This window comes from Piliocolobus tephrosceles, chromosome 15 (genome assembly GCF_002776525.5).
Source record: "Piliocolobus tephrosceles isolate RC106 chromosome 15, ASM277652v3, whole genome shotgun sequence".
Lineage (NCBI taxonomy): Eukaryota > Metazoa > Chordata > Mammalia > Primates > Cercopithecidae > Piliocolobus > Piliocolobus tephrosceles.
Genome location: NC_045448.1, coordinates 85,585,921 through 85,610,319, shown reverse-complemented (window position 1 = coordinate 85,610,319; position 24,399 = coordinate 85,585,921). Strand labels below are relative to the sequence as shown.

The 24,399-nt window shown below is 37.5% G+C and overlaps 1 protein-coding gene across 1 annotated transcript in view; it reads left to right on the top strand.

Moving 5' to 3' along the window:
* Positions 1 to 22,203, top strand: part of LOC113225191 (dynein heavy chain 6, axonemal-like) — a 53,485-nt gene extending 31,282 nt beyond the window's left edge. The window contains exons 8-14 of the mRNA XM_026456429.1: positions 3,128 to 3,683; positions 4,523 to 4,645; positions 7,479 to 7,661; positions 8,213 to 8,356; positions 18,939 to 19,160; positions 19,980 to 20,127; positions 21,974 to 22,203. Of these exons, the coding sequence (XP_026312214.1) occupies positions 3,128 to 3,683; positions 4,523 to 4,645; positions 7,479 to 7,661; positions 8,213 to 8,356; positions 18,939 to 19,160; positions 19,980 to 20,127; positions 21,974 to 22,203 (1,606 nt within the window). The remainder of the gene's footprint in view (positions 1 to 3,127; positions 3,684 to 4,522; positions 4,646 to 7,478; positions 7,662 to 8,212; positions 8,357 to 18,938; positions 19,161 to 19,979; positions 20,128 to 21,973) is intronic.
* The last annotated feature ends 2,196 nt before the right edge of the window (positions 22,204 to 24,399 follow it).

Sequence of the window (24,399 nt, the reverse complement as noted above, 5' to 3'; positions counted from 1 at the left end):
AAATGTGTGACATTTTCAGTCATCATTTCTCTGAATACTTCTTCAGCTCTTTCATCTTTCCCCATCGTTTGAGACTCCAGTGACACAAATGTTAGATCTTTTGTTATATTTCCATAGGTCTCCAAGGGCTGCTCATTCTTTTCTCAGACAGTTTTCTCTGTCTTGTTCAGATTGGGTAACTTCTATTATTCTGTCTTGCAGTTTACCAGTTCTTTCCTCTATCCCTTCCATTTTGCTCTTGAACCCATCTGTTGATTTTTTATTGTATTTTTTTCAGTTCTAAAATTTCTAATAGGTTCTTTGTATATTCTTTTTTCTTTCCTTTTTTTTTTTGGCTGAGATGTCCTTATATTCTTTTGTTTCTAATGTGTTCATAATGGGTTCTTAAAACATTTTCATGATGTCTGTTTTAAGATAACGATCTCACCTGTGTGTAGTCACATGCACCTATAGTCCTGGCTAGTCAGAAGGCTGAGGCAGGAAGGTTGTTGGAGCCCAGGAGTTCAAGGCCAGCCTGGGCAGTATAGTGAGACCGTATCCCTTAAGAAATAAAATACATTTGTCAGACAGTTTTAACATCTCTCTCATCTCAGTGTTAGCATCTATTGATTGTCTCTCTTAGTTCAGTTTGAGATCTTTCTGGCTTTTGATATGGTGAATGATTTTTATTGAAACCTACTTATCTGAGATATTATGTTATGAGACTCTAGATCTTATCTAAACTTGTTTTAGCTGGCTTTTCCTGATGCCACACCAGCAAGAGAAATTAGAAATGCAACTTTGTTACTTCCAGGTGGGGATAGAATTCAAGTTTTATTGATGTCTGGTGGGAGCAGTCATTTCTGCTGTGTAGGGGTGGGAGTTCCAGCTCCCTGGCAGTCCCCCAGTGATATTGTCCTGGATAGAAGAGTAGAAATACCTCATTACTGCTCCCCACGTAACCTCCACTGATGCCACAGGGAAGACAGCTTTATTACCCCTGGACAGTGGTAAAAGTCCTAACTCTCCACTGAGCCTCCTCTGATGCCACCCATCAGAGAGAGGAAGGGGTGCTTCATTATTCCTGGGGAGGGCTGGGAGTCCAGGCTTCCCATATGGTCTCCACTAATACCAAAGGGAGCATCATTACTTCCCAGTGAGGATGAAAGTACATCCCTATATGGCCTTCTCTGACACCATGGGGGAATGAGGAGAGGAATTTCAGGAGACTTGTTACACCCTAGCTAGAGTGGAAGTCTGGGCTCCGTACTCAGTATCTGCTGGTGTGGGTAGGAATAAATACCTCAGGAGTTTTCAGTGGTGTTTGGTTAGAGTAGAGCAGTTATTGCCTAAAAGTTTTCTGTCTTGCTGGGCTGCCACTTTCCTGGTCCTTTGGATAAAGGCGGTAAGCTTTTCCTGGGGCTTTTTAAAAAATCCATGCCCATTGGCATTTCTGTATTGCCAGGATGTAAAAGACAAAAAGACACAAGAGACTCGACACTGTTATTGCTTGCATCTTAAGTACCTAGCCAGCCTGCCTTCTCTCTACCTTTCAGAGTCTTCTTTCATTTATTTTACTTAATGTACAGGGATTTTAGTTGTACTTAATGGAAGGAATAGGGAAAAGTAAGTCTGTTCCATCTTTCCGGAGAAATAAATTGGTTGACATTTTCATGTATTACCTTTAATACATTTCTATTTTTACAGCTGTTGCTTTTTCAATTAGTTGTATATCTTGAGCATCTTTTTCATATTAGTATATATGCATGAGTCTATTTTTTTGTACTGCTGCTAGACTGCTATTATATAAGATGGTACTTTGAGACATAATAAACCTATAGAACTATTTTAATGTGAAAGGTCTTATATATGGACATTCAGATTTTTTCCTAATTGTTTTCTATGCTAATAATGAACATTCCTATACATATATCTTTGCACAGGTATGATATTTCTACAAGGGAGATTCCTGGAAGTAAGTTTCCTAGGACATAGGGTTTGCACATTTTTTATTTAAATAGATTCAATCTAATTGTCCTCCAAAGATGAGTTACCCTTTTACACTTACATACGTGGTTTTATGAAGGTGCCTATTTCCCCATAAGTGTTTTAAAGAGAGGCCAAATGTAGTAGCCTATTTTAATATTCATTTCTGTAACTATTAGAGTCATTGGCTATCATTTCCTATGTTCATTATTTATTTATAATTATTATTCTTGGAGCATGTTCCTATTGTACTCTTACTTACTGATTTATAGAAACACATAACCTTTATCTGTTATAAACATTGGAAATGTTTTTCTAAGTCTCTCATTCATGCTTTAGGTTTGTATATAAAGCCTTTTATCTCACAGAAGTTTGATTTTTGTCTGTTTGTTTTTCTTTTTTCACTCTGTCAACTTCTTTTTACAGTTGTAGATATCCTGTCTTTCTTAGAAAGACCGCCTTACCACAATGTTGCAAAATTTAGCTCTTGTACTTTCTTCTAGTACTTTCATCACTTTATGTAAGATTTTAACTGTATCACAGATGTATTTGTGTATATAATGTGAGGTAAAGATTTATCTTCTTTTTTCCCATAGAAACATCTCATATCAACTGTTTCCTATAGAAACAGTCACATTTTTCCTTCCTCCCTTCTTGCATAATACTAATTTTAATTCTATATTCATCTTATTTTTCTGAATAGCCACATACAGTTATGAGCATATGTAAGTGATTTTAGGAAAATTTGAGCTACAAATATAATTTTAAATATAATTTTTAAATAATTTTAAATTTTTAAATGAGATATTTTATAATTTTTTAAATAATTAAAAATAAGTTCATCACCTTCTTTATGTTTGGTACTGTGCCGTGTACTGTGAGAAATACAGAAGGAAACACAAGAGATACTGCTTACTCCCAAGAAGCTCCTAATATACTTATGAACATTGGTCTACTATACAGGAAACAAACAAAATCATACATGATATCAGAGAAATGATAGATTCTGGTACAGCATGTAGGACAAACTAATACTGTACATGTTCAGAAGAGAAATATCAAGGAGAAACAATAAGACTCATAATATTTCATTGATTGTAACAAATATGGGAAAGGATCAATGACCAGTTGCTCCTAATTGATCTTACTTTTGTTTTGACAGTGGAATCATATCTGACCTTTTTCCTGGAGTCCAAATTCCAGAACATGATTATGGTATTTTACAGTCAACAATTGTGGATGTCATGAATGGACAAAATCTTCAGCCTGAGATGTGTATGATTAGAAAGGTGATACAGTTGTATGAAACAATGCTAGTAAGGCATGGTGTTATGTTAGTTGGACCAACAGGAGGTGGCAAGACCACAGTTTACCGAATACTAGCAGAAACTTTAGGGAATTTACAAAAACTTGGGATAGAAAATCCCTTTTACCAACCAGTTAAAACATATGTTCTCAACCCTAAATCAATTACCATGGGTGAATTATATGGAGAGATTAATAACTTAACCTTGGAATGGAAAGATGGTTTGATGGCACTAAGTGTCCGAGCAGCTGTGAATGATACTTCAGAAGACCATAAATGGATCATCAGTGATGGGCCAGTAGATGCTCTTTGGATTGAAAACATGAATACAGTGCTGGATGATAACAAGATGCTTTGCCTGGCTAACAGTGAGAGGATTAAACTCACACCTCAAATTCACATGCTTTTTGAGGTAAGTGTATTACTTTAAGTGTAATAAGTGTATTTAATGAATGATTTCACTCCACAGTAATGTGGCATACCATTATTATGGCATACCATTATTATTATGGTAATATGGCATACCATTATTATTATTATTATGGCATACCATTATTACATTTTTTCTCACACTGATGTAGCCTTTACTATCTGTAATGTCTATTATTATGTTCTGTTTACTTATAAATTATCCTTTTGTAATAGATTGACAGCCAAAGTCTCAAATGTTCTTATCTCTATAAATAGGAAGTACAATAAATTCTGGCTTCCCTGAGATAGGGAGAGAGAGGAAGAAAGAGAGAGAGCGCTTTGTATCATTTGAAATGCATTTTAAATGTAAAAATTATTATATTGAATAAGAATAAATTATCCCACTGTGATATGAATATTTGATGAGGGTTTGGGAGAGGAATGTGGACCAAGTACAGCTACAAACATTATGAAGAATGCCACCTGTGTTCTATTCATTCATCAAATACTGACTGGATGCCTACTATGTGCTAGGGATTCTAATACAAGAATGAAAAGGAGAAAAGAGAAAAGCAAAGAGAAGAAAGAAAAAATAGCCCTGCCCATAGAATTTGATAGTATCCTCCTGTACTTGTGGGAATTTTTTTCGCCTTATACTCATTTAACTTTGTTCTTGCATTTCTAATTACTTATTGCTCTCCCACTCTCTTCCACACAAAGCCTTTCAATGTTAAGTTAGACTTTAAAAGTGTAAATCATTTTATAAGTGTGAACACTGAAGTTGGAGAAATAAGGAAGTATCATATTAGCGGTTTCCTGCTCAACTTTCTTCAACTTTAGGTGCAAGATCTGCGGGTTGCCTCCCCTGCAACTGTCAGTCGATGTGGAATGGTGTTTGTGGATCCTGAAGAATTGAAATGGATGCCTTATGTTAAAACTTGGATGAAGGGTATTTCTAAAAATGTAAGTGCAATCAGATATTCCCCAATATCTCCATCTGTCAGGACTCACGTTGCCTTCTAGTGCACAAATAACAATATGTTAAGGACTCATGGTGCTTGATTGAGGGGACTCCATTATTTTACCTAGTCCTCCCTATGGATTCCTAGAATCCTCCAGGAATGTTTATATACTCCCCAAATCTGTCCTCATTTCTTGTTACCCCAGCCTGCCAGCCAGCGTACTCACACTGCCTCCTGCCTATTCTGTCTGGCTTCTCCCCAGACTGAAACACAAGCCCCTTTTGTGAGTCCCTAAAAACACAACTACAACAGCCTGAGGCATTGAGACTTTGCAGAAAGCTTGGGAGTAATAAAACAGAACCAAAATGAAGAAAAAGAATATTTAAGTCTAGACCCTAACTGTCATTGTTTTTGGATTTTCAGAGCCCCTAACACCTGTGACAGCCAAAGATAAAAGAAAACCCATTTACACCCTACCCCAATTGTAGGTGCAAGACCTAAGACACATTCTAACCTCAGAGGTACAATTCCACCCAAATTGAAGAAAAGCTTATACATTGTTATTCAAAACAAATCAGTTTCATACTACTTTCTGTAGCTTCTCCATTCTAACACAGAATTTTTCTCTTTAGCTTAGCTGAACAAGTAGTCCTTTGAGATGTTTCCCCCACATCTCATCCCCTACTCCAAATAAGCCTTCTTTGTCTCTGCCTCTCCCCCTCCAAAGATGAGCCAGAAAACTATTGTTTTCCTCCTTTCTTTGCATGAACATTTTAAGAATATTATGGTCTAATCTCAGAGTACCTTATTAAAAACAGTAATTCTCAGAATTGAGAGTTTATCATTGGCTACCTTAAGACTTTTAACTTTTCTGAATTCACTTTTTTAAAAATTAGCAGACATTTTTATTCCTAGGGCAGTTTTAAGTTTATAGAAAAATTAAACAGAAATGAGGGTTCCCATGTACTCCCTCACCCCCAGTTTCACCTATTATTAACACTGCATAAATGGTGAACCAGTATTCGTACATTATTATTAACCAAAGTGCATACTTTGTGTTAGAGTTCACTCTTTGTGTACAATTTATGGGTTTTGAAAAATGCATAGTGTCATGTTTCCACCATTATAGTATCAGGCAGAATAGTTTCATTGCTCTAAAAATCCTCTGAGCTCTACCTTCTGAATATCATCCCTCCTCCCCATCCCTTAACCCCTGCAACCACTGATCTTTTTACTATCTCTGTAGTTTTACCTTTTCTAGAATGTCATACAGTTGAAATTGTATAGTACATAGCCTTTTCAGACTGCCTTTTTTTTACTTGGTAATATTCATTTAAGGTACTTCCATGTCTTTCTGTGGTTTGGTAACTTATTTCTTTTTAGCATTGGATTTTTTTTTTTTACAATCTTCACATTGTATAAATATTTCATCTTCTATTCTCATAACAGTGTGTTTCCCAGAGTAGAAGTTAATTTTAATGAAATTCAGCTTACCAGTTTGTTCCCTCATGGATGATGCCTTTGGTGTCATACCTAAGAAGTCATCACCAAGCACAAAGTCATGTAGATTTTCTCCTGTTATCTTCTAAAAACTTCATATTTTGTGTTTTGCATTTATAATCCATTTTCAGTTAATTTTTAGGAAGGGTATAAGGTCTGTGTCTAAATTCGTTTTTTTGCATGTGTATATCCAGTTGTTCCAGCACCATTTGTTGAAGACTGTCCTTTCTCCATCGGATTGCCTTTGCTTTTTTGTTAAAAATCAATTGACTGTATTTATGTAGGTCTATTTCTGTGCTCTCCATTCTGTTCCATTGATCTACTTGTCCATTCTTTCACCAATAACCCACTGTCTTGATTACTGCAGCTGTATAGTAAGTCTTGAAGTTGGGTAGTGTCAGTTTTTCAACTTTGTTCTTTTTCTTCATTGTTGTGTTGGTTATTCTGGGTTTTTTGCCTTTCCATATAAACTTTAGAATCAGTTTGTCAATTAATCCACAAAGTAACTTACTGGAATTTTGACTGAGATTTTGTTGAATTTATAGATAACATCGGAGAAATTGACATCGTAAGACTTATTTAGTCTTCCTATCCATGAATATGGTATTTCTCTCTATTTATTTAGTAGTTCTTTAGCTTCTTTCATCAGAGTATTATAGCTTGTCTTATATAGATCTAGTACATATTTTGTTATATTTATAATTAATTTATTTTTGGCACTAATGTAAATTGTATTGTATTTTTAATTTCAAATTCCAATTGCTCCTTGCTGGTGTATAAGAAAATGATTGACTTGTATATGTTAACCTCATATCCTGCAACTTTGCTATAATTACCTATGAGTTCCAGTTTTGTTTGTTTTGCTTTGTCAATTTAGGTAGATTTTCCACATAGACAATTATGTTATTTGTGAACAAAGACAGTTTTACTTCTTCCTTCCCAATCTGTATACCTTTTATTTCCTTTTATTGTCCTATTGCATTAGCTAGGACTTCAGGACAAAGTTGAATAAGAGTAGTGAGAGGGACTGAATTCACTTTTAAATATTTTATGTATTGGCAGCTTAAGAAATAATTATGAAATTAACACCTCTGAACCCATTGCCAGACCAAGAAATAGAACGTAATCAACTACCCATAATTTTCCCCATGTATCCCTTCCCAGTCATAAAAGGTTTCCTTAAAATTTAATTTATTTAATATGTTGTGATAGTTATAGCCTTTGGTTTAAAGATCACTGAATATAGAGAAATATCCAGATTTTAACCAACCCAATTCTAAACTGAATTATGTATTTATCAGGTCTTGCTAAACTATCATTTGTTTCATTTTCAGCTGAATGAGGAAACCCAAGAATATATATTAAATCTTTTCCAACGTTATGTTGATGAAGGTTTACATTTTATCAATAAAAAGTGCAGCCAAGCAATTCCACAAGTGGACATCAGCAAGGTTACTACACTCTGTTGCTTATTGGAGTCCTTGATACTTGGGAAAGATGGAGTTAACTTGGCAATGGTATGAAGAGTTTTCTTACTGCTATGAAGTTAGAAAAATTAGATTATTGTATAAATTCCTTGCAAAGAAATGACTCCATTCTAAAATATAACCATTTGATTTTTAAGTTAATTTTTCAGGGGACTAATAGCTATGATTACATTCATAGAATCTCAAAGCTACAAGGAACGTTAGCATGTATAGTTTATTCCTCTACTCAATTTTGAATTCTCTTACAGTCTACAACATATTCCCAATACAAGATATTCTCAATCTGCTCAAATACCTTCATGCAGGTATTTAAAAAATTATAATAATCAGTTGAAAGACAAACTTGGACTTTTTTCCCCTTCATATTCCTTCTCATTCATTTTCTCTTCAGTGATTATAATATATAACTATAAGAAAACACTACTCTGTGAACCATTGCATGAAGTGTAAGAAACATACACTGTGCCCATTTAAAAATGTGTTAGTCTAAATGAAAGAAAAATACCTTTACACTTTGCAGCTTAGGATTCTTTTTATGTTTATATATAAAATATTAAGTCTGTCTCTCTTTATTCTTTCAGGAACAAACAAAACTGAACACTATACTATGTCAGACTTTTGTATTCTGTTATTTGTGGTCTTTGGGTGGAAACCTAACCGAAAACTATTGGGATTCTTTTGATACATTTATTAGAACACAATTTGATGATAATCCTGATGCCAGGGTAAGAACCAAATAAATTACATTTTAGCATAATAATTCTGAATCATTAAAATTAAATTTTAAGATTAAAACTTTAAAAGCTTTAGTTCTATTGAAAATATAACTTATACACTAAGCTGGTTCCTAAAAGTATTTATGTTTTTCTAACCATAGATAACATTTATCATATTTTTTAAGTTAGGAGCCCTCTCCTAGTCATATTAAAAAAGTAAGATGTATACGTATATAAAAACTCTCTACTGTAAACAACTATTGAATTCTAGTCAGTAAATTTATTTTTCGCAGTGTGAAAATAACAGTGTGATTGGTTAGCTATTCTGAATTGCCGGAAAGTACTTGGTATATATTCTAAGATTGACTAAGTAAATATTGAGAATAATGGCAATGAATTTCTCACTGTTAGAGATGGGATTTAAAAATATGAAAGGAGAAAAGTTAGAATGCACTCTGTTTTATTGGATTGGAATTGCAGGTCTCAGTACTCATTGATATTCAAAATGTTAACATACATATATGTAATTGTATGAAAATTGCCTGGGCACATGGCTCACACCTGTAATCCCAGTATTTTAGGAGGCTAAGGCAGGAGGACCACTTGAGGCCAAGAGTTTGAGACCAGCCTGTACAATATAGCAAGACTCCTGTCTCTACAAAAAAAATTTTTAGTATCCAAGCTCAATGATGCACACCTGTAGTTCTAGCTACTCAGTTCTAGCTACTCAGGAGGCTGAGGCAAGAGGATCTCTTGAGCCCAGGAGTTTGAGGCTGCACTGAGCTATGATCTTACCACTGCACTCCAGCCTGGGCAACAGAGCAAGGCTCTGTCTTTAAATAAATAAGTAAATGTATGAAAATTGATGTGTGTATACATCAATTTTCTAGTCCATTTTATATATATATAAATTTTTATATACATATGATTTTCTAGTCCATGTGCTGAAAGGAACTAGACACAAAGACACCTTGATAGCAGCAATGAGCATATCTGGTATACTTATTTTTAAATACTATTGTCATTCTCCATTAAAGAAAATGAGAAATTCTTAGTAAAATAGTTGATTTCAAGACTGGATCAGGGAAAATACAAAACAACTTTTTTATGTTGCATAGTAAAAAAGTGCTCAAAGAATGATGTGACATGTCAAAAGAACACAGAAGGCAGTTTGAAGAGACTTCCACTGGTCAAAACTGGATAGATTTAAGCATCAAAATCAATAATCATAGTATAGGATCATAACCCTTTTAGTAAAATAAAAATCTGTAATAAAATAAAAATAAAAATCCATACTCATAATAAAAATATGCATGACTAAATAAATAAGTAGGGAAGAAAGAAAAACTCTTTCTTATAGCTAATACCAACTAACCTATGCAGAAGGAATAATGGATAAAGTTAGAAAGTCATCACCTTGCAACCATTATTGTAATAATTGATTTAGGCAGGAATCATCAATGAATACTGAAATTAGTGGGTAGAGGTTTCATGATAAGCAGTACTTACATAGTTTCTAAGTATTTACTAAACAAAACAAAACAAAAAAAGCAAAAAAACAAACTTGTAAACAGCACCTTAGCTACATGATCAATTTAACTTAATTAGTGGATAGAGATTTCATGATAAGCAGTATTTACATAGTTTCTAAGTGTTTACTTAAAAAAAAAAAAACACTTGTAAACAGCACCTTAGTTACATGATCAATTTAACTTAACTAACATCAAGGCAAACCTGTGCCTGCTTCCTAATATGGGGCACTGTGAAAGATGTAATCTTGCTTCTGTGATATTTATTTCAAAAATGTATAACTTGAATCTAATCATGAGGTTACACCTGGAAAACCCAAACCAATGAATATTTTGTAAAATAAACTGGACTATATTCTTCAAATATGTCTGTGTCATAAGAGACAAAGTTGAAAGACTTTTCTGAATAAAAGGAGACTAAAGAGAGATAATTAAATGCAACGCATGATCCTGGATTGGATCTTGGACTTGGAAAAATATAGCTATAAATTATATTATTGGAAAAAATCGCAATATTTGAATATAGAATGTAAATTAAATAATATGTCAGTATTCAATAAATTTTATCACCTAAGTGTTTTTTTTTAAATATGTCCTTTTGTCTTCATCCTTGCTGCCTTTGGATTACCCAGATTCTTATTATTTCTTCCATGGGCTATTAAAATATCCTATTTATTATTCCTTTGCTTTTGCTCCAGTCATATCTAATTCACCCTCTCTACCAGTGTTTTTAAAGTTAAAGGTCACAATCTATTAATTGGTCATGAAATCAAGTGAAAGGATCACAGCCCAGTTTTTAAAAAGGAAATATCCTCGACTACAACTTTCAGTAAACACTATATTGGAGAGTCTAACTAGTGCAATACGGCAAGAAAAAGAAATAAAACATGTAAACTTTGGAAAGGAAGAAGTAAAATAGTCATTATTTGCAGAAAAAAAATGACTGAATATGTAGAAAATCCTAAAAAATCTACAAACGAATGATTACAATTAGTAAGTACATTAGTAAGGCCCTTGGATATAAGGTCCACAAAGAGTTAACAAATGAAAATTTAAGAGAATACCATTTATAAAAGTAACAAAATACCAACTACTTAGGAATAAAATTAATGAATGATGTGAAAGACCTCTGCTGAAAAGTCCAAAACATTGTTGAGAGAAATTTTAAAAGATCTGTATAAATGAAGAGATATACTATGTTCATGGATTGAGATACTTTTATTAAGTTATCAGTTCTTTCCAAAATATTTTGAAGATTCTAGGCAACTTCAGTCCCAAAATCCCCAACAAATTTTTTCCATGAAATCTGACAATCTCGTTCAAAAATGTATATAAAAATGTAAAATAACTGAGATAATCTTGAAGGAACACACATTTGGAGGACTTAAACTACATGACTTGAATAATTCAAGACAGTAAAACAGCAGCAGTTCAGAGTGTGGCATTGGTGAAAGGATATCAAATAGACAAACTAGTATTGACAAAGAAGTGGAAGAAAGAAGCCTTCTGAGGTGCTGTACGTGTTCTATATTTTAATCTAGGGTGGTTATATTAATATTTATATATATGAAATTCTCTAAAATAGACTCAATATTTGACAAAAAAGGTTATGTTATACCTTGAGGTTTAAAAAAAAAAAAGAATAGAAAGTAGAGTGAATTGAGGAGGTTCCAAGATGGCCAAATAGGAACAACTCCAGTCTACAGTTCCCAGCATGAGCGATACAGAAGACGGGTGATTTCTGTATTTCCAACTGAGGTACTGGGTTCATCTCACTGGGGCTTGTCAGACAGTGGGTGCAGCCCACAGAGCGGGATGGCGCATCGCCTCACCCAGGAAGCACAAGGAGTTGGGTAATTCCTTTTCCTAGCCAAGGGAAGCCATGACAGATGGTACCTGGAAAATCGGGACACTCCCACCCTAATACTGCTCTTTTCCAACAGTCTTAGCAAATGACACACCAGGAGATTATATCCTACGCCTGGTTCAGAGGGTCCTATGCCCACAGAGCCTCGCTCACTGCTAGCACAGCAGTCTGAGACTGAACTACAAGACAGCAACAAGGCTTGGGGAGGGGCGTCCACCATTGCTAAGGCTTGAGTAGGTAAACAAAGCAGCCAGGAAGCTCTAACTGGGTGGAGCCCACCGCAGCTCAATAATGCCTCTCTGCCTCTGTAGACTCCACCTCTGGGGGCAGGTCGTAACTGAACAAAAGGCAGCAAAAACTTCTGCAGATTTAAACGTCCCTGTCTGACAGCTTTGAAGAGAGTAGTGGTTCTCCCAGCACAGAGTTTGAGATCTGAGAATGGACAGACTGCCTCCTCAAGTGGTCCCTGACCCCTGAGTAGCCTAACTGGGAGACATCTCCCAGTAGGGGCCGACCAACACCTCATACATCTGGGTGTCCCTCTGAGATGAAGCTTCCAGAGGAAGGATCAGCCAGCAACATTTACCATTCTGCAATATTTGCTGTTCTGCAGCCTCCACTGATGATACCCAGTCAAACAGGGTCTATAGTGGACCTCCAGCAAATTCCAACAGACCTGCAGCTGAGGGTCCTGACTGTTAGAAGGAAAAAAACAAACAGAAAGGATATCCATACCAAAACCCCATCTGTACATCACCATCATCAAAGACCAAAGGTAGATAAAACCACAAAGATGGGGAGAAACAAGAGCAGAAATGCTGAAAATTCTAAAAATCAAACACCTCTTCTCCTCAAAAGGAACGCAACTCCTTGCCAGCAATGGAACAAAGCTGGACGGAGAATGACTTTGACGAGTTGAGAGAAGAAAGCTTCAGATGATCAGTAATAACAAACTTCTCCGAGCTAAAGGGGGATGTTCGAACCCATCGCAAAGAAGCTAAAAACCTTGAAAAAAGATTAGACAAATGACTAACTAGAATAAACAGCATAGAGAAGACCTTAAATGACCTGATGGAGCTGAAAACCATGGCACGAGAACTACATGATGGATACACAAGCTTCAGCAGCCGATTCAATCAAGTGGAAGAAAGGGTATCAGTGAATGAAGATCAAATGAATGAAATGAAGTAAGAAAAGAAGTTTAGAGAAAAAAGAGTGAAAAGAAATGAACAAAGTGTCCAAGAAATAGGGGACTACGTGAAAAGACCAAATCTACATCTGATTGATGTACCTGAAAACTGATGGGGAGAATGGAACCAAGTTGGAAAACACTCTGCAGGATATTATCCAGGAGAACTTCCCCAACCTAGCAAGGCAGGCCAACATTCAAATTCAGGAAATACAGAGAACACCACAAAGATACTCCTCGAGAAGAGCAACTCCAGATTCACCAAAGTTGAAATGAAGGAAAAAATATTAAGGGCAGCCAGAAAGAAAAGTCAGGTTACCCACAAAGGGAAGCCCATCAGACTAACAGCGGATCTCTCGGCAGAAACTCTACAAGCCAGAAGAGAGTGGGGGCCAATATTCAACATTCTTAAAGGAAAGAATTTTAAACCCAGAATTTCATATCCAGCCAAATTAAGTTTCATATGTGAAGGAGAAATAAAATCCTTTACAGACAAGCAAATGCTGAGAGATTTTGTCACCACCAGGCCTGCCTTACCAGAGCTCCTGAAGGAAGCACCAAACATGGAAAGGAACAACCAGTACAAGCCATTGCAAAAACATGCCAAATTGTAAAGACCATTGATGCTAGGAAGAAACTGCATCAACTAATGAGCAAAATAACCAGGTAACATCATAATGACAGGATCAAATTCACATATAACAATATTAACCTTAAATGTAACTGGGCTAAATGCTGCAATTAAAAGACACAGACTGGCAAATTGGATAAAGAGTCAAGACTCATCAGTTTGCTGTATTCAGGAGACCCATCTCACATGCAGTGACACACATAGGCTCAAAATCAAGGGATGCAGGAAGATCTACCAAGCAAATGGAAAACAAAAAAAGCAGGGGTTGCAATCCTAGTCTCTGATAAAACAGACTTTAAACCATCAAAGATCAAAAGAGACAAAGAAGGCCATTACATAATGGTAAAGGGATCAATTCAACAAGAAGAGCTAACTATCCTAAACATATGCACCCAATACAGGAGCACCCAGATTCATAAAGCAAGTCCTTAGAGACCTACAAAGAGACTTAGACTCCCACACAATAATAATGGGAGACCTTAACACCCCACTGTCAACATTAGACAGATCGAGACAGAAAGTAAACAAGGATATCCACGACTTGAGCTTATCTCTGCACCAAGTGGACCTAATAGACATCTACAGAACTCTCCACCCCAAATCAACAGAATATACATTCTTTTCAGCACCACATCGCTTTTATTCCAAAATTGGCTACATAGTTGGAATTAAAGCACTCCTCAGCAAATGTAAAAGGACAGAAATCACAACAAACTGTCTCTCAAACCACAGTGCCATCAAACTAGAACTCTGGATTAAGAAACTCACTCAAAACTGCACAACTACATGGAAACTGAACAACCTGCTCCTGGATGACTACAGGGTACATAACAAAATGAAAGCAGAAATAAAGATGTTCTTTGAAACCAATGGGCCAGGCGCTGTGGCTCAAGCCTGTAATCCCAGCACTTTGGGAGGCCGAGATGGGCGGATCACAAGGTCAGGAGATCAAGACCATCCTGGCTAACACCATGAAACCCCGTCTCTACTAAAAAATACAAAAAACAAGCCGGGCGAGGTGGCGGGCGCCTGTAGTCCCAGCTACTGGGGAGGCTGAGGCAGGAGAATGGCATAAACCCGGGAGGCGGAGCTTGCAGTGAGCTGAGATCCGGCCACTGCACTCCAGCCCAGGCGACAGAGCGAGACTCCATCTCACAAAAAAAAAAAAAAAAAAGAAACCAATGAAAACAAAGATACAACATACCAGAATCTCTGGGGTACATTTAAAGCAGTGTGTAGAGACAAATTTATAGCACTAAATGCCCACAAGAGAAAGCAGAAAATATCTAAAACTGACACCCTAACATCACAATTAAACGAACTAGAAAAGCAAGAGCAAACGCATTCAAAAGCTAGCAGAAGGCAAGGAATAACTAAGATCAGAGCAGAACTCAAGGAGATAGAGGCACAATAAACCCTTCAAAAAATCAATGAATCCAGGAGCTTGTTTTTTGAAAAAATCAACAAAATTGATAGACTGCTAGCAAGACTAATAAAGAAGAAAAGAGAGAAGAATAAATAGACACAATAAAAAATGATAAAGGGGATATCACCACCGCCCCACAGAAATACAAACTACCATCAGAGAATACTATAAACACCTCTACACAAATCAACTAGAAAATCTAGAAGAAATGGATAATTTCCTGGACACTTACACTCTCCCAAGACTAAACCAGGAAGAAGCTGAATCCCTGAATAGACCAATAGCAGGCTCTGAAATTGAGGCAATAATTAATAGCCTACCAACCAAAAAAAGTCCAGGACCAGATGGATTTATAGCCGAATTCTACCAGAGATACAAAGAGGAGCTGGTACCATTCCTTCTGAAACTATTCCAATCAATAGAAAAAGAGGGAATTCTTCCTCACTCATTTTATGAGACCAGCATCCTCCTGATACCAAAGCCTGGCAGAGACACAACAAAGAAAGTGAATTTTAGACCAATATCCCTGATGAACATCAATGCAAAAGTCCTCAATAAAATACTGGCAAATCAAATCCAGCAGCACATCAAAAAGCTCATCCCTGGGATGCAAGGCTGGTTCAACATACGCAATTCAATAAACGTAATCCATCATATACACAGAACCAATGACAAAAACCACATGATTATCTCAATAGATGCAGAAAGGGCCTTCAACAAAATTCAACAGCACTTCATGCTAAAAACTCTTAATAAACTAGGTATTGATGGGACATATCTCAAAATAATAAGAGCTATTTATGAAAAACCCACAGCCAATATCATACTGAATGGTCAAAAACTGGAAGCATTCTCTTTGAAAACTGGCACAAGACAGGGATGCCCTCTCTCACCACTCCTATTCAACATAGTGTTGGAAGTTCTGGCTAGGGCAATCAGGCAGGAGAAAGAAATAAAGTGTATTCAATTAGGAAAAGAGGAAGCCAAATTGTCCCGGTTTTCAGAATACATGATTGTATATTTAGAAAACCCCACTGTCTCAGCCCAAAATCTCCGTAAGCTGATGAGCAATTTCAGCAAAGTCTCAGGATATAAAATCAATGTGCAAAAATCACAAGCATTCTTATACACCAGTAACAGACTAACAGAGAGCCAAATCATGAGTGAACTCCTACTCACAATTGCTTCAAAGGATAAAATATCTAGGAATCCAACTTACAAGGGATGTGAAGGACCTCTTCAAGGAGAACTACAAACCACTGCTCAATGAAATAAAAGATGACTCAAACAAATGGAAGAACATACCATGCTCATGGATAGGAAGAATCAATATTGTGAAATTGGCCATACTGCCCAAGGTAATTTATATATTCAATGCCATCTCCATCAAGCTACCAATGACTTTCTTCACAGAATTGGAAAAAACGGCTTTAAAGTTCATATGGAACAAAAAAGAGCCCGCATTGCCAAGACAATCCTAAGCAAAAAGAACAAAGCTGGAGGCATCACGCTACCTGACTTCAAACTATACTACAAGGCTACAGTAACCAAAACAGCATAGTACTGGTACCAAAACAGAGATGCAGACCAATGGAACAGAACAGAGCCCTCAGAAATAATACCACACATCTACAACTATCTGATCTTTGACAAACCTGAGAAAAACAAGAAATGGGGAAAGGATTCCCTATTTAATAAATGGTGCTGGGAATACTGGCTAACCATATGTAGAAAGCTGAAACTGGATCCCTTCCTTACACCTTATACAAAAATTATTTCAAGATGGATTAAAGATTTAAATGTCAGACCTAAAACCATAAAAACCCTAGAAGAAAACCTAGGCAATACCATACAGGACATAGGCATGGGCAAGGACTTCATGACTAAAACACCAAAAGCAATGGCAGCAAAAGCCAAAACAGACAAATGGGATCTAATTAAACTAAGGCGCTTCTGCACAGCAAAAGAAACTACTGTCAGAGTGAATACGCAGCCCACAGAATGGGAGAAAATTTTTACAATCTACCCATCTGACAAAGGGCTAATATCCAGAATCTACAAAGAACTTAAACAAATTTACAAGAAAAAAATCAAACAACCCGATCAAAAAGTGGGCAAAGGATATGAATAGACACTTCTCAAAAGAAGATATTTATGCAGCCAACAGACACATGAAAAAATGCTCATCATCACTGGCCATCAGAGAAACGCAAATCAAAACCACAATGAGATACCATCTCACACCAGTTAGAATGGCAATCATTAAAAAGTCAGGAAACAACAGGTGCTGGAGAGGATGTGGAGAAATAGGAACACTTTTACGCTGTTGGTGGGACTGTAAACTAGTTCAACCATTGTGGAAGACAGTGTGGCGATTCCTCAAGGATCTAGAACTAGAAATACCATTTGACCCAGCCATCCCATCACTGGGTATATACCCAAAGGATTATAAATCATGCTGCTATAAAGACACATGCACATGTATGTTTATTGCGGCACTATTCACAATAGCAAAGACTTGGAACCAACCCATATGTCCATCAATGATAGACTGGATTAAGAAAATGTGGCACATATACACCATGGAATACTATGCAGCCATAAAAATGGATGAGTTCGTGTCCTTTTGTAGGGACATGGATGAAGCTGGAAACCATCATTCTGAGCAAACTATCACAAGGATAGAAAACCAAACACCACATGTTCTCACTCATAGGTGGGAATTGAACAATGAGAACACTTGGACACAGGGCAGGGAACATCACACACTGGGGCCTATTGTGGGGTGGGGGAGGGAGGAGGGATAGCATTAGGAAATATAACTAATGTAAATGATGATTTAATGGGTGCAGCACACCAACGTATATGTAACAAACCTGAACATTGTGCACATGTACCCTAGAACTTAAAGTATAATAAAAAAATAAAAAAAAAAACCTTTGATTCTGGATAACAATAAAAAAAAAGTAGTGAATTGCACATAGTAGAGGTAAATATTTTACATGTTTGTAGATACACATATATATGTATGTACAGAGTCACAATGAAAAATGAATTTCTTACTAAAAGTCACTGTCAAATGACCTTGAAGCAATATTGCTCTGTACAGCTGCCAGAATGAAACTTCTGAAATGCAATCTGATTATGTTACCTACCTGCTTAGAATCCCACACTGAACTGTTGCTCTAAGATCTTTAAAAAGTAAAGCTTTTAAAACTTGGCCCATCTGTATTTCCAGCCTCGTCTCACTGTATGCAGCGCTCTCGTGCTTCCCAGCATACACCATATTTTCCATGGCATCAGACTTCTAATCCTATTTTTTTAGTCTGAATCCTGAACCCATTCTTTCCCACCCCATGCCATCCCTTTTTTGCCCATCTGACTCCAGCTTGTTCTTCAAGTCTGAGTTGTAGCATTACCACCCCTGGAAGCCTTCCTGAATCTGTAGCCATCACCATAACTCCCCTGCAAGTAGAAATGAGCCATCGCTGTGTGTGTGTGTGTGTGTGTGTGTGTGTGTGATTGTAATAAACTCCTTTAGAGCCCTTATTTCCCCATGGGTATTAACTGAAGTGCTTATGTCCCTCAGGGGGATTACCAGGTCATTGAAGACAGAGGCTGGATCTCATTCAGCACTTGTCCTCAGCATCAGAGATAGTATTTGGCATAGAGTAAGCCCCTGAATGTTACATTTAATTAAAAATGCTTTACAATTCTGGCATGGGTTTTAATATAATCGCTAAAACAGGTATTTTCATGCATTGTGTTGCATGATTTGGTTTAAATCACTAGTCTCAGATACCTAAATAACTATGTATCTACAAAGAAAAAAGAAATCCAAATCCATTTAGGTTTTTTGACTGCCTTTGTTTCTATATAAATATATCTACTACTGTGTGTCAATATTGCTTATTCCCTATTGAAAGTGGTGTTTAATTTTGTACTTTAGCTTCCCAGTTCTGGTGATCTGTGGAGCATTCATATGGACTTTGACACCAAACGGTTGGATCCCTGGGAACGAATCATACCTACCTTCAAATACAACAGAGATGTTCCATTTTTTGAAATGCTTGTCCCCACAACTGACACAGTGCGCTATGGGTACCTAATGGAAAAACTACTGGCAGTCAAGCATTCTGTGTTGTTTACTGGAATAACTGGAGTGGGCAAGGTAGGAAACTTACATCAAACAAGAAGTCCTCTCCAAATGTGAGGGCATGGTGGACTTAAAATTGTTAGCACCAGAAGTAATATTATTTCTGAGAGGAATTTTTTTTTAGCTTTTAGCGCTTTTGCAGGAAGAATGTTATGCTGAATCTATATTGATCCTAGGAATTGTTCTAAAGTTTGCCGGTTTCTGAATGCATTCTTGGAGTTGATACTGTATGAACTAGAGAGCCCTGTAGGCCAGCATTTGTGTTTAGGGGCTTTTATGTTTTATTCCTTGGTGTTTTGGGGGCTGCCACTGCACTGGTTGGATGGGAACTGGCCAGAGGAGTTTGCATTCCCAAAAGACTGTTGATAGAGATCAGCCCATCCCCTCCTACCTGTTCACTTATATCTGATACAACAATGGTATCCTTGATTATCTGGGGTTTTTTGTTAAAGTAGAACGGAGGGAGGAATACTGTTGAGGCTTGTAAGTTTTGGAGAATCCATGTAAAATTTCACTGTTTCCCAAAAAATTTATTCTAAAAGAAATTTGCATCTTTCTGTGACTCTTTCCATAAATTGGCTTGAAGAGTAGCCAAGATGGATTTTGGCATGAAATTAAATTAAAACATTTTGCTAAGATAGTGCAGATTAGAGTATCTCTTTGGTTCTGAAAAATATAACTAAACGGAATCTCCAATAAGAGAAAGCAGACATTTCAGTCTGGTTTTAACCTCTCTCTTTTTATCGTGTTTCTTACTTATTGTGCCAAATTATTACAGATATAACTGAAAGAGATTATATTGATGTGACATTAATTAACTTATTTTAATTTAAGTCTGTGATTGCAAAAGGATTGCTAAATAAAATTCAAGAATCAGCTGGTTATGTCCCTGTTTATCTGAATTTTTCTGCTCAAACTTCATCTGCAACGACACAGGAGATCATTGAGTCAAAACTGGAGAGAAAAAGAAAAAATATTCTAGGTAAGAATCATTATTTTAGTTTGTCCCACAGAAATTATCATTAAGCTAATAAATGACATAAATAGTACATGTAATAAAATGACAATTGGATATTTTATTTGCTTAATTTACTTGTAAAGGTGATTCTGTTGATGGCGTTTTTATGCTAGCTATGTAGATGTCTTAGTGTTGCCAAGCAAGTCATTTATTTCTATCATCACCTTCAACTCAGAACATCTTCAATCTCTGCCACTCCATGGCTCTCCCTCTCTACACCCAGGTTCTTCCAACATGCACTGATTTCACCTTATTTAAAATAAACAAACCTCTGTATCTTTGGCACATTGGATTATCTGAATTCTGAGGAATAAGTATGAGACTGTTTTGGTTTTTTCTTCAGTCAGTACTTTCAGCCAGGTTTTGTGGTAGCTTCCCCACCCTCCCTTATTAACTGCTTAGATAACTGGCATAACTTTCTGGTCACCTTCAGACATTTGGAGTCTGGGCCAGTCTAAGGCCTCAATCCAATACCCAATTCAAAGTTCCTCCTCTCCTCTGTCATAAGCCAGGTTTGTGGCTGCAGGTACATACTGGAGGTGAAGGGGTCATGGGATGCTCGTCACTCTTCCCCAACCTCCCCGTAGGAGGCTGGAGTATGCAGGGAATGGAGAAGAAGGAGGAAAGGACAAGTTTCTTGTCTCTAACCAGTGCTCAGATGGGCCTCTCTGTGGCTGGTCCCTGCTTCTGTAGCTGGCACTGAGTGGTGTCCATGCTGTCTGTGAGGCAGGCTTTCAGGAGTGGGCTCTTGTAAGCAACTCCCAAAAGAACTGTAGGTCAGGCATTGGCCTCACACTGGATGTTTCCCTGTGGGTGGGAGTCAGGACCTCAGCCCTCACTCTCCAGCAGTCCATCTGCAGCCTCTTGCAACTGGGGCTACTTGCTCAGTCCACAGTCTCTGGGGTGGTGCACCAGTCAGGGCTCAGGCTTAGCTGCCTCCCACATTGCCCACCATCTAGCAGGCCGTGTCACGCCAAACAATGGTGCTGCCAGCTGCTTCACTGCCTCCTCTTTCTGTCCCCTCTCTCCTGCTCAGGTAGGCAAGGGGCAACAGATGCCAGTCTATTTTCTGGTGGAGACCCCAAATTTTTACAAAGGTTTCTCTTAGACCCCTTCCTTGCCCCCCCCCCCATCCTGCTACTTGGCTTCCAGGGGGCCACAGGATGGAGTGAATCACTCATTTTGCCTTGGAATCACCTCCCGTAATTATCCCAACCACAGAGACATGGCTATTTGCCCATCGGGTTTCTCTTTCCTCTGCTATCACTCATTCCTTTTTCTAATGTGTGTATTTCTAATGTGTGTATATTTATTTAAATGTGGCATTGTGCAGCCCCACTGCACTGGATTTCCCTTTGATGTGATCAGGACGCTTTTGAATATCTAATCTGTTTTCCCTGTGAGGGTGCCGTGATGACATTTATGAAAGGAAAATTTGGCATTCTTCCTCTTCCTACTATGGAAAGAAACTGATGTTCCTCACTCATGCCTAAGCCGCACAGTTGCTGAGGGCAGTGGCTGAGACAGAGAAAAGTTCACTCCTTGCTGTAGAGAGGCCACCATCTTGTGCCCTCACAGTGAGGATAAGGGGCCACCTGGCATGACAACATGGACGTCCTGACCAGGAGCACATCTTCCTGCAAGGGCCTGGGTGGGGCCAGAAGGAAGTCTCTTCCTCCGGGCAGGACTCAGAACTGAGCTCTTTGTGACCTATAGGATGTCATTGAGTCCAAAGTCATACCCTAGCTTTGTCTTACATTTTCTAGGGGAAAATCATAATTCTTAAATTAAATTCATTTTATTTCCCTAGGAGCACCGGGAAACAAACGAATTGTGATTTTTGTTGATGATTTAAACATGCCCAGACTGGATCACTATGGCTCTCAGCCTCCGATTGAATTACTTCGGCAGTATCAAGATTTTGGGGGATTTTATGACAGAAACAAATTATTTTGGAAAGAAATACAGGTTACTTTAGCTTTTAAATTACTTGGTGTGCTTAAATTTAAATGTCAAGGAAATATGATGTATACTTTGTGAGACTACCATAGCAAAGTACCACAAATGGGGTGGCTTACACAACAGAAGTTTGTTTTCTCATAATTCTGAAGACTAGACGTCTAAGAACAAGGTGTCTGCAGGATTGGTTTCTTCTGAACACTCTTTCCCTATGTCTTTATATGAGCTTCCCTCTGTGTCTGTCTGTGTCCAAATCTCTTCTTATAAGCACACCCGTCATGCTGGATTAGGGCTTACCCTAGTGGCCTCATTTTAGCTTATCACATCTTTAAAGACCCTATTTCCAAATACAGCCACATTCTGAGACGCCGAGTTAGGACTTCAACATATGATCTGGGGACAGGGGACACAATTCAGCCCATAACATGTGGCCTTGGTTTTTCCTCCTTGTAATTCAATGCATTCAGTCTATATTGAGTTTTTGCCATGTTTGATTCAGGAGATCCATGAACAAGTGAAACAGTCCCTGCCTCCCAGAGCGCTTCAGAGGGTGGAGAGACATTTCTTTCTTTCTTTTATTATTATTATTATTATTATTATTATTATTATACTTTAAGTTCTAGGGTACATGTACATAATGTGCAGGTTTGTTACATATGTATACTTGTGCCATGTTGGTGTGCTGCACCCATCAACTCGTCAGCACCCATCAATTCATCATTTATATCAAGTATAACTCCCAATGCAATCCCTCTCCCCTCCCCGCTCCCCATGATAGGCCCCAGTGTGTGATGTTCCCCTTCCCAAGTCCAAGTGATCTCATTGTTCAGTTGCCACCTATGAGTGAGAACATGCAGTGTTCGGTTTTCTGTTCTTGCAATAGTTTGCTGAGAATGATGGTTTCCAGCTGCATCCATGTCCCTACAAAGGACACAAACTCATCCTTTTTTATGGCTGCATAGTATTCCATGGTGTATTTGTGCCACATTTTCTTAATCCAGTCTGTCACTGATGCACATTTGGGTTGATTCCAAGTCTTTGCTATTGTGAATAGTGCCGCAATAAACATATGTGTGCATGTGTCTTTATAGCAGCGTGATTTATAATCCTTTGGGAATATACCCAGTAATGGGATGGCTGGGTCATATGGTACTTCTAGTTCTAGATCCTTGAGGAATCGCCATACTGTTTTCTATAATGGTTGAACTAGTTTACAATCCCACCAACAGTGTAAAAGTGTTCCTATTTCTCCACGTCCTCTCTAGCAACTGTTGTTTCCTGACTTTTTAATGATCGCCATTCTAACTGGTGTGAGATGGTATCTCATTGTGGTTTTGATTTGCATTTCTCTGACGGCCAGCGATGATGAGCATTTTTTCATGTGTCTTTTGGCTGTATGAATGTCTTCTTTTGAGAAATGTCTGTTCATATCCTTTGCCAACTTTTTGATGGGGTTGTTTGTTTTTTTCTTGTAAATTTGTTTGAGTTCTTAGTAGGTTCTGGATATTAGCCCTTTGTCTGATGAGTAGATTGCAAAAATTTTCTCCCATTCTGTAGGTTGCCTGTTCACTCTGATGGTAGTTTCTTTTGCTGTGTGGAAGCTCTTTAGTTTAATTAGATCCCATTTGTCAATTTTGGCTTTTGTTGCTGTTGCTTTTGGTGTTTTAGACATGAAGTCCTTGCCCATGCCTATGTCCTGAATGGTATTACCTAGGTTTTCTTCTAGGGTTTTTATGGTATTAGGTCTAACATTTAAGTCTCTAATCCATCTTGAATTAATTTTCGTATAAGGAGTAAGGAAAGGATCCAGTTTCAGCTTTCTACTTATGGCTAGCCAATTTTCCCAGCACCATTTATTAAATAGGGAATCCTTTCCCCATTTCTTGTTTCTCTCAGGTTTGTCAAAGATCAGATGGCTGTAGATGTGTGGTATTATTTCTGAGGACTCTGTTCTGTTCCATTGGTCTATATCTCTGTTTTGGTACCAGTACCATGCTGTTTTGGTTACTGTAGCCTTGTAGTATTGTTTGAAGTCAGGTAGCGTGACGCCTCCAGCTTTGTCCTTTTGACTTAGGATTGTCTTGGCAATGCAGGCTCTTTTTTGGTTCCATATGAACTTTAAAGCCGTTTTTTCCAATTCTGTGAAGAAACTCATTGGTAGCTTGATGGGGATGGCATTGAATCTATAAATAACCTTGGGCAGTATGGCCATTTTCACGATATTGATTCTTCCTATCCATGAGCATGGTATGTTCTTCCATTTGTTAGTGTCCTCTT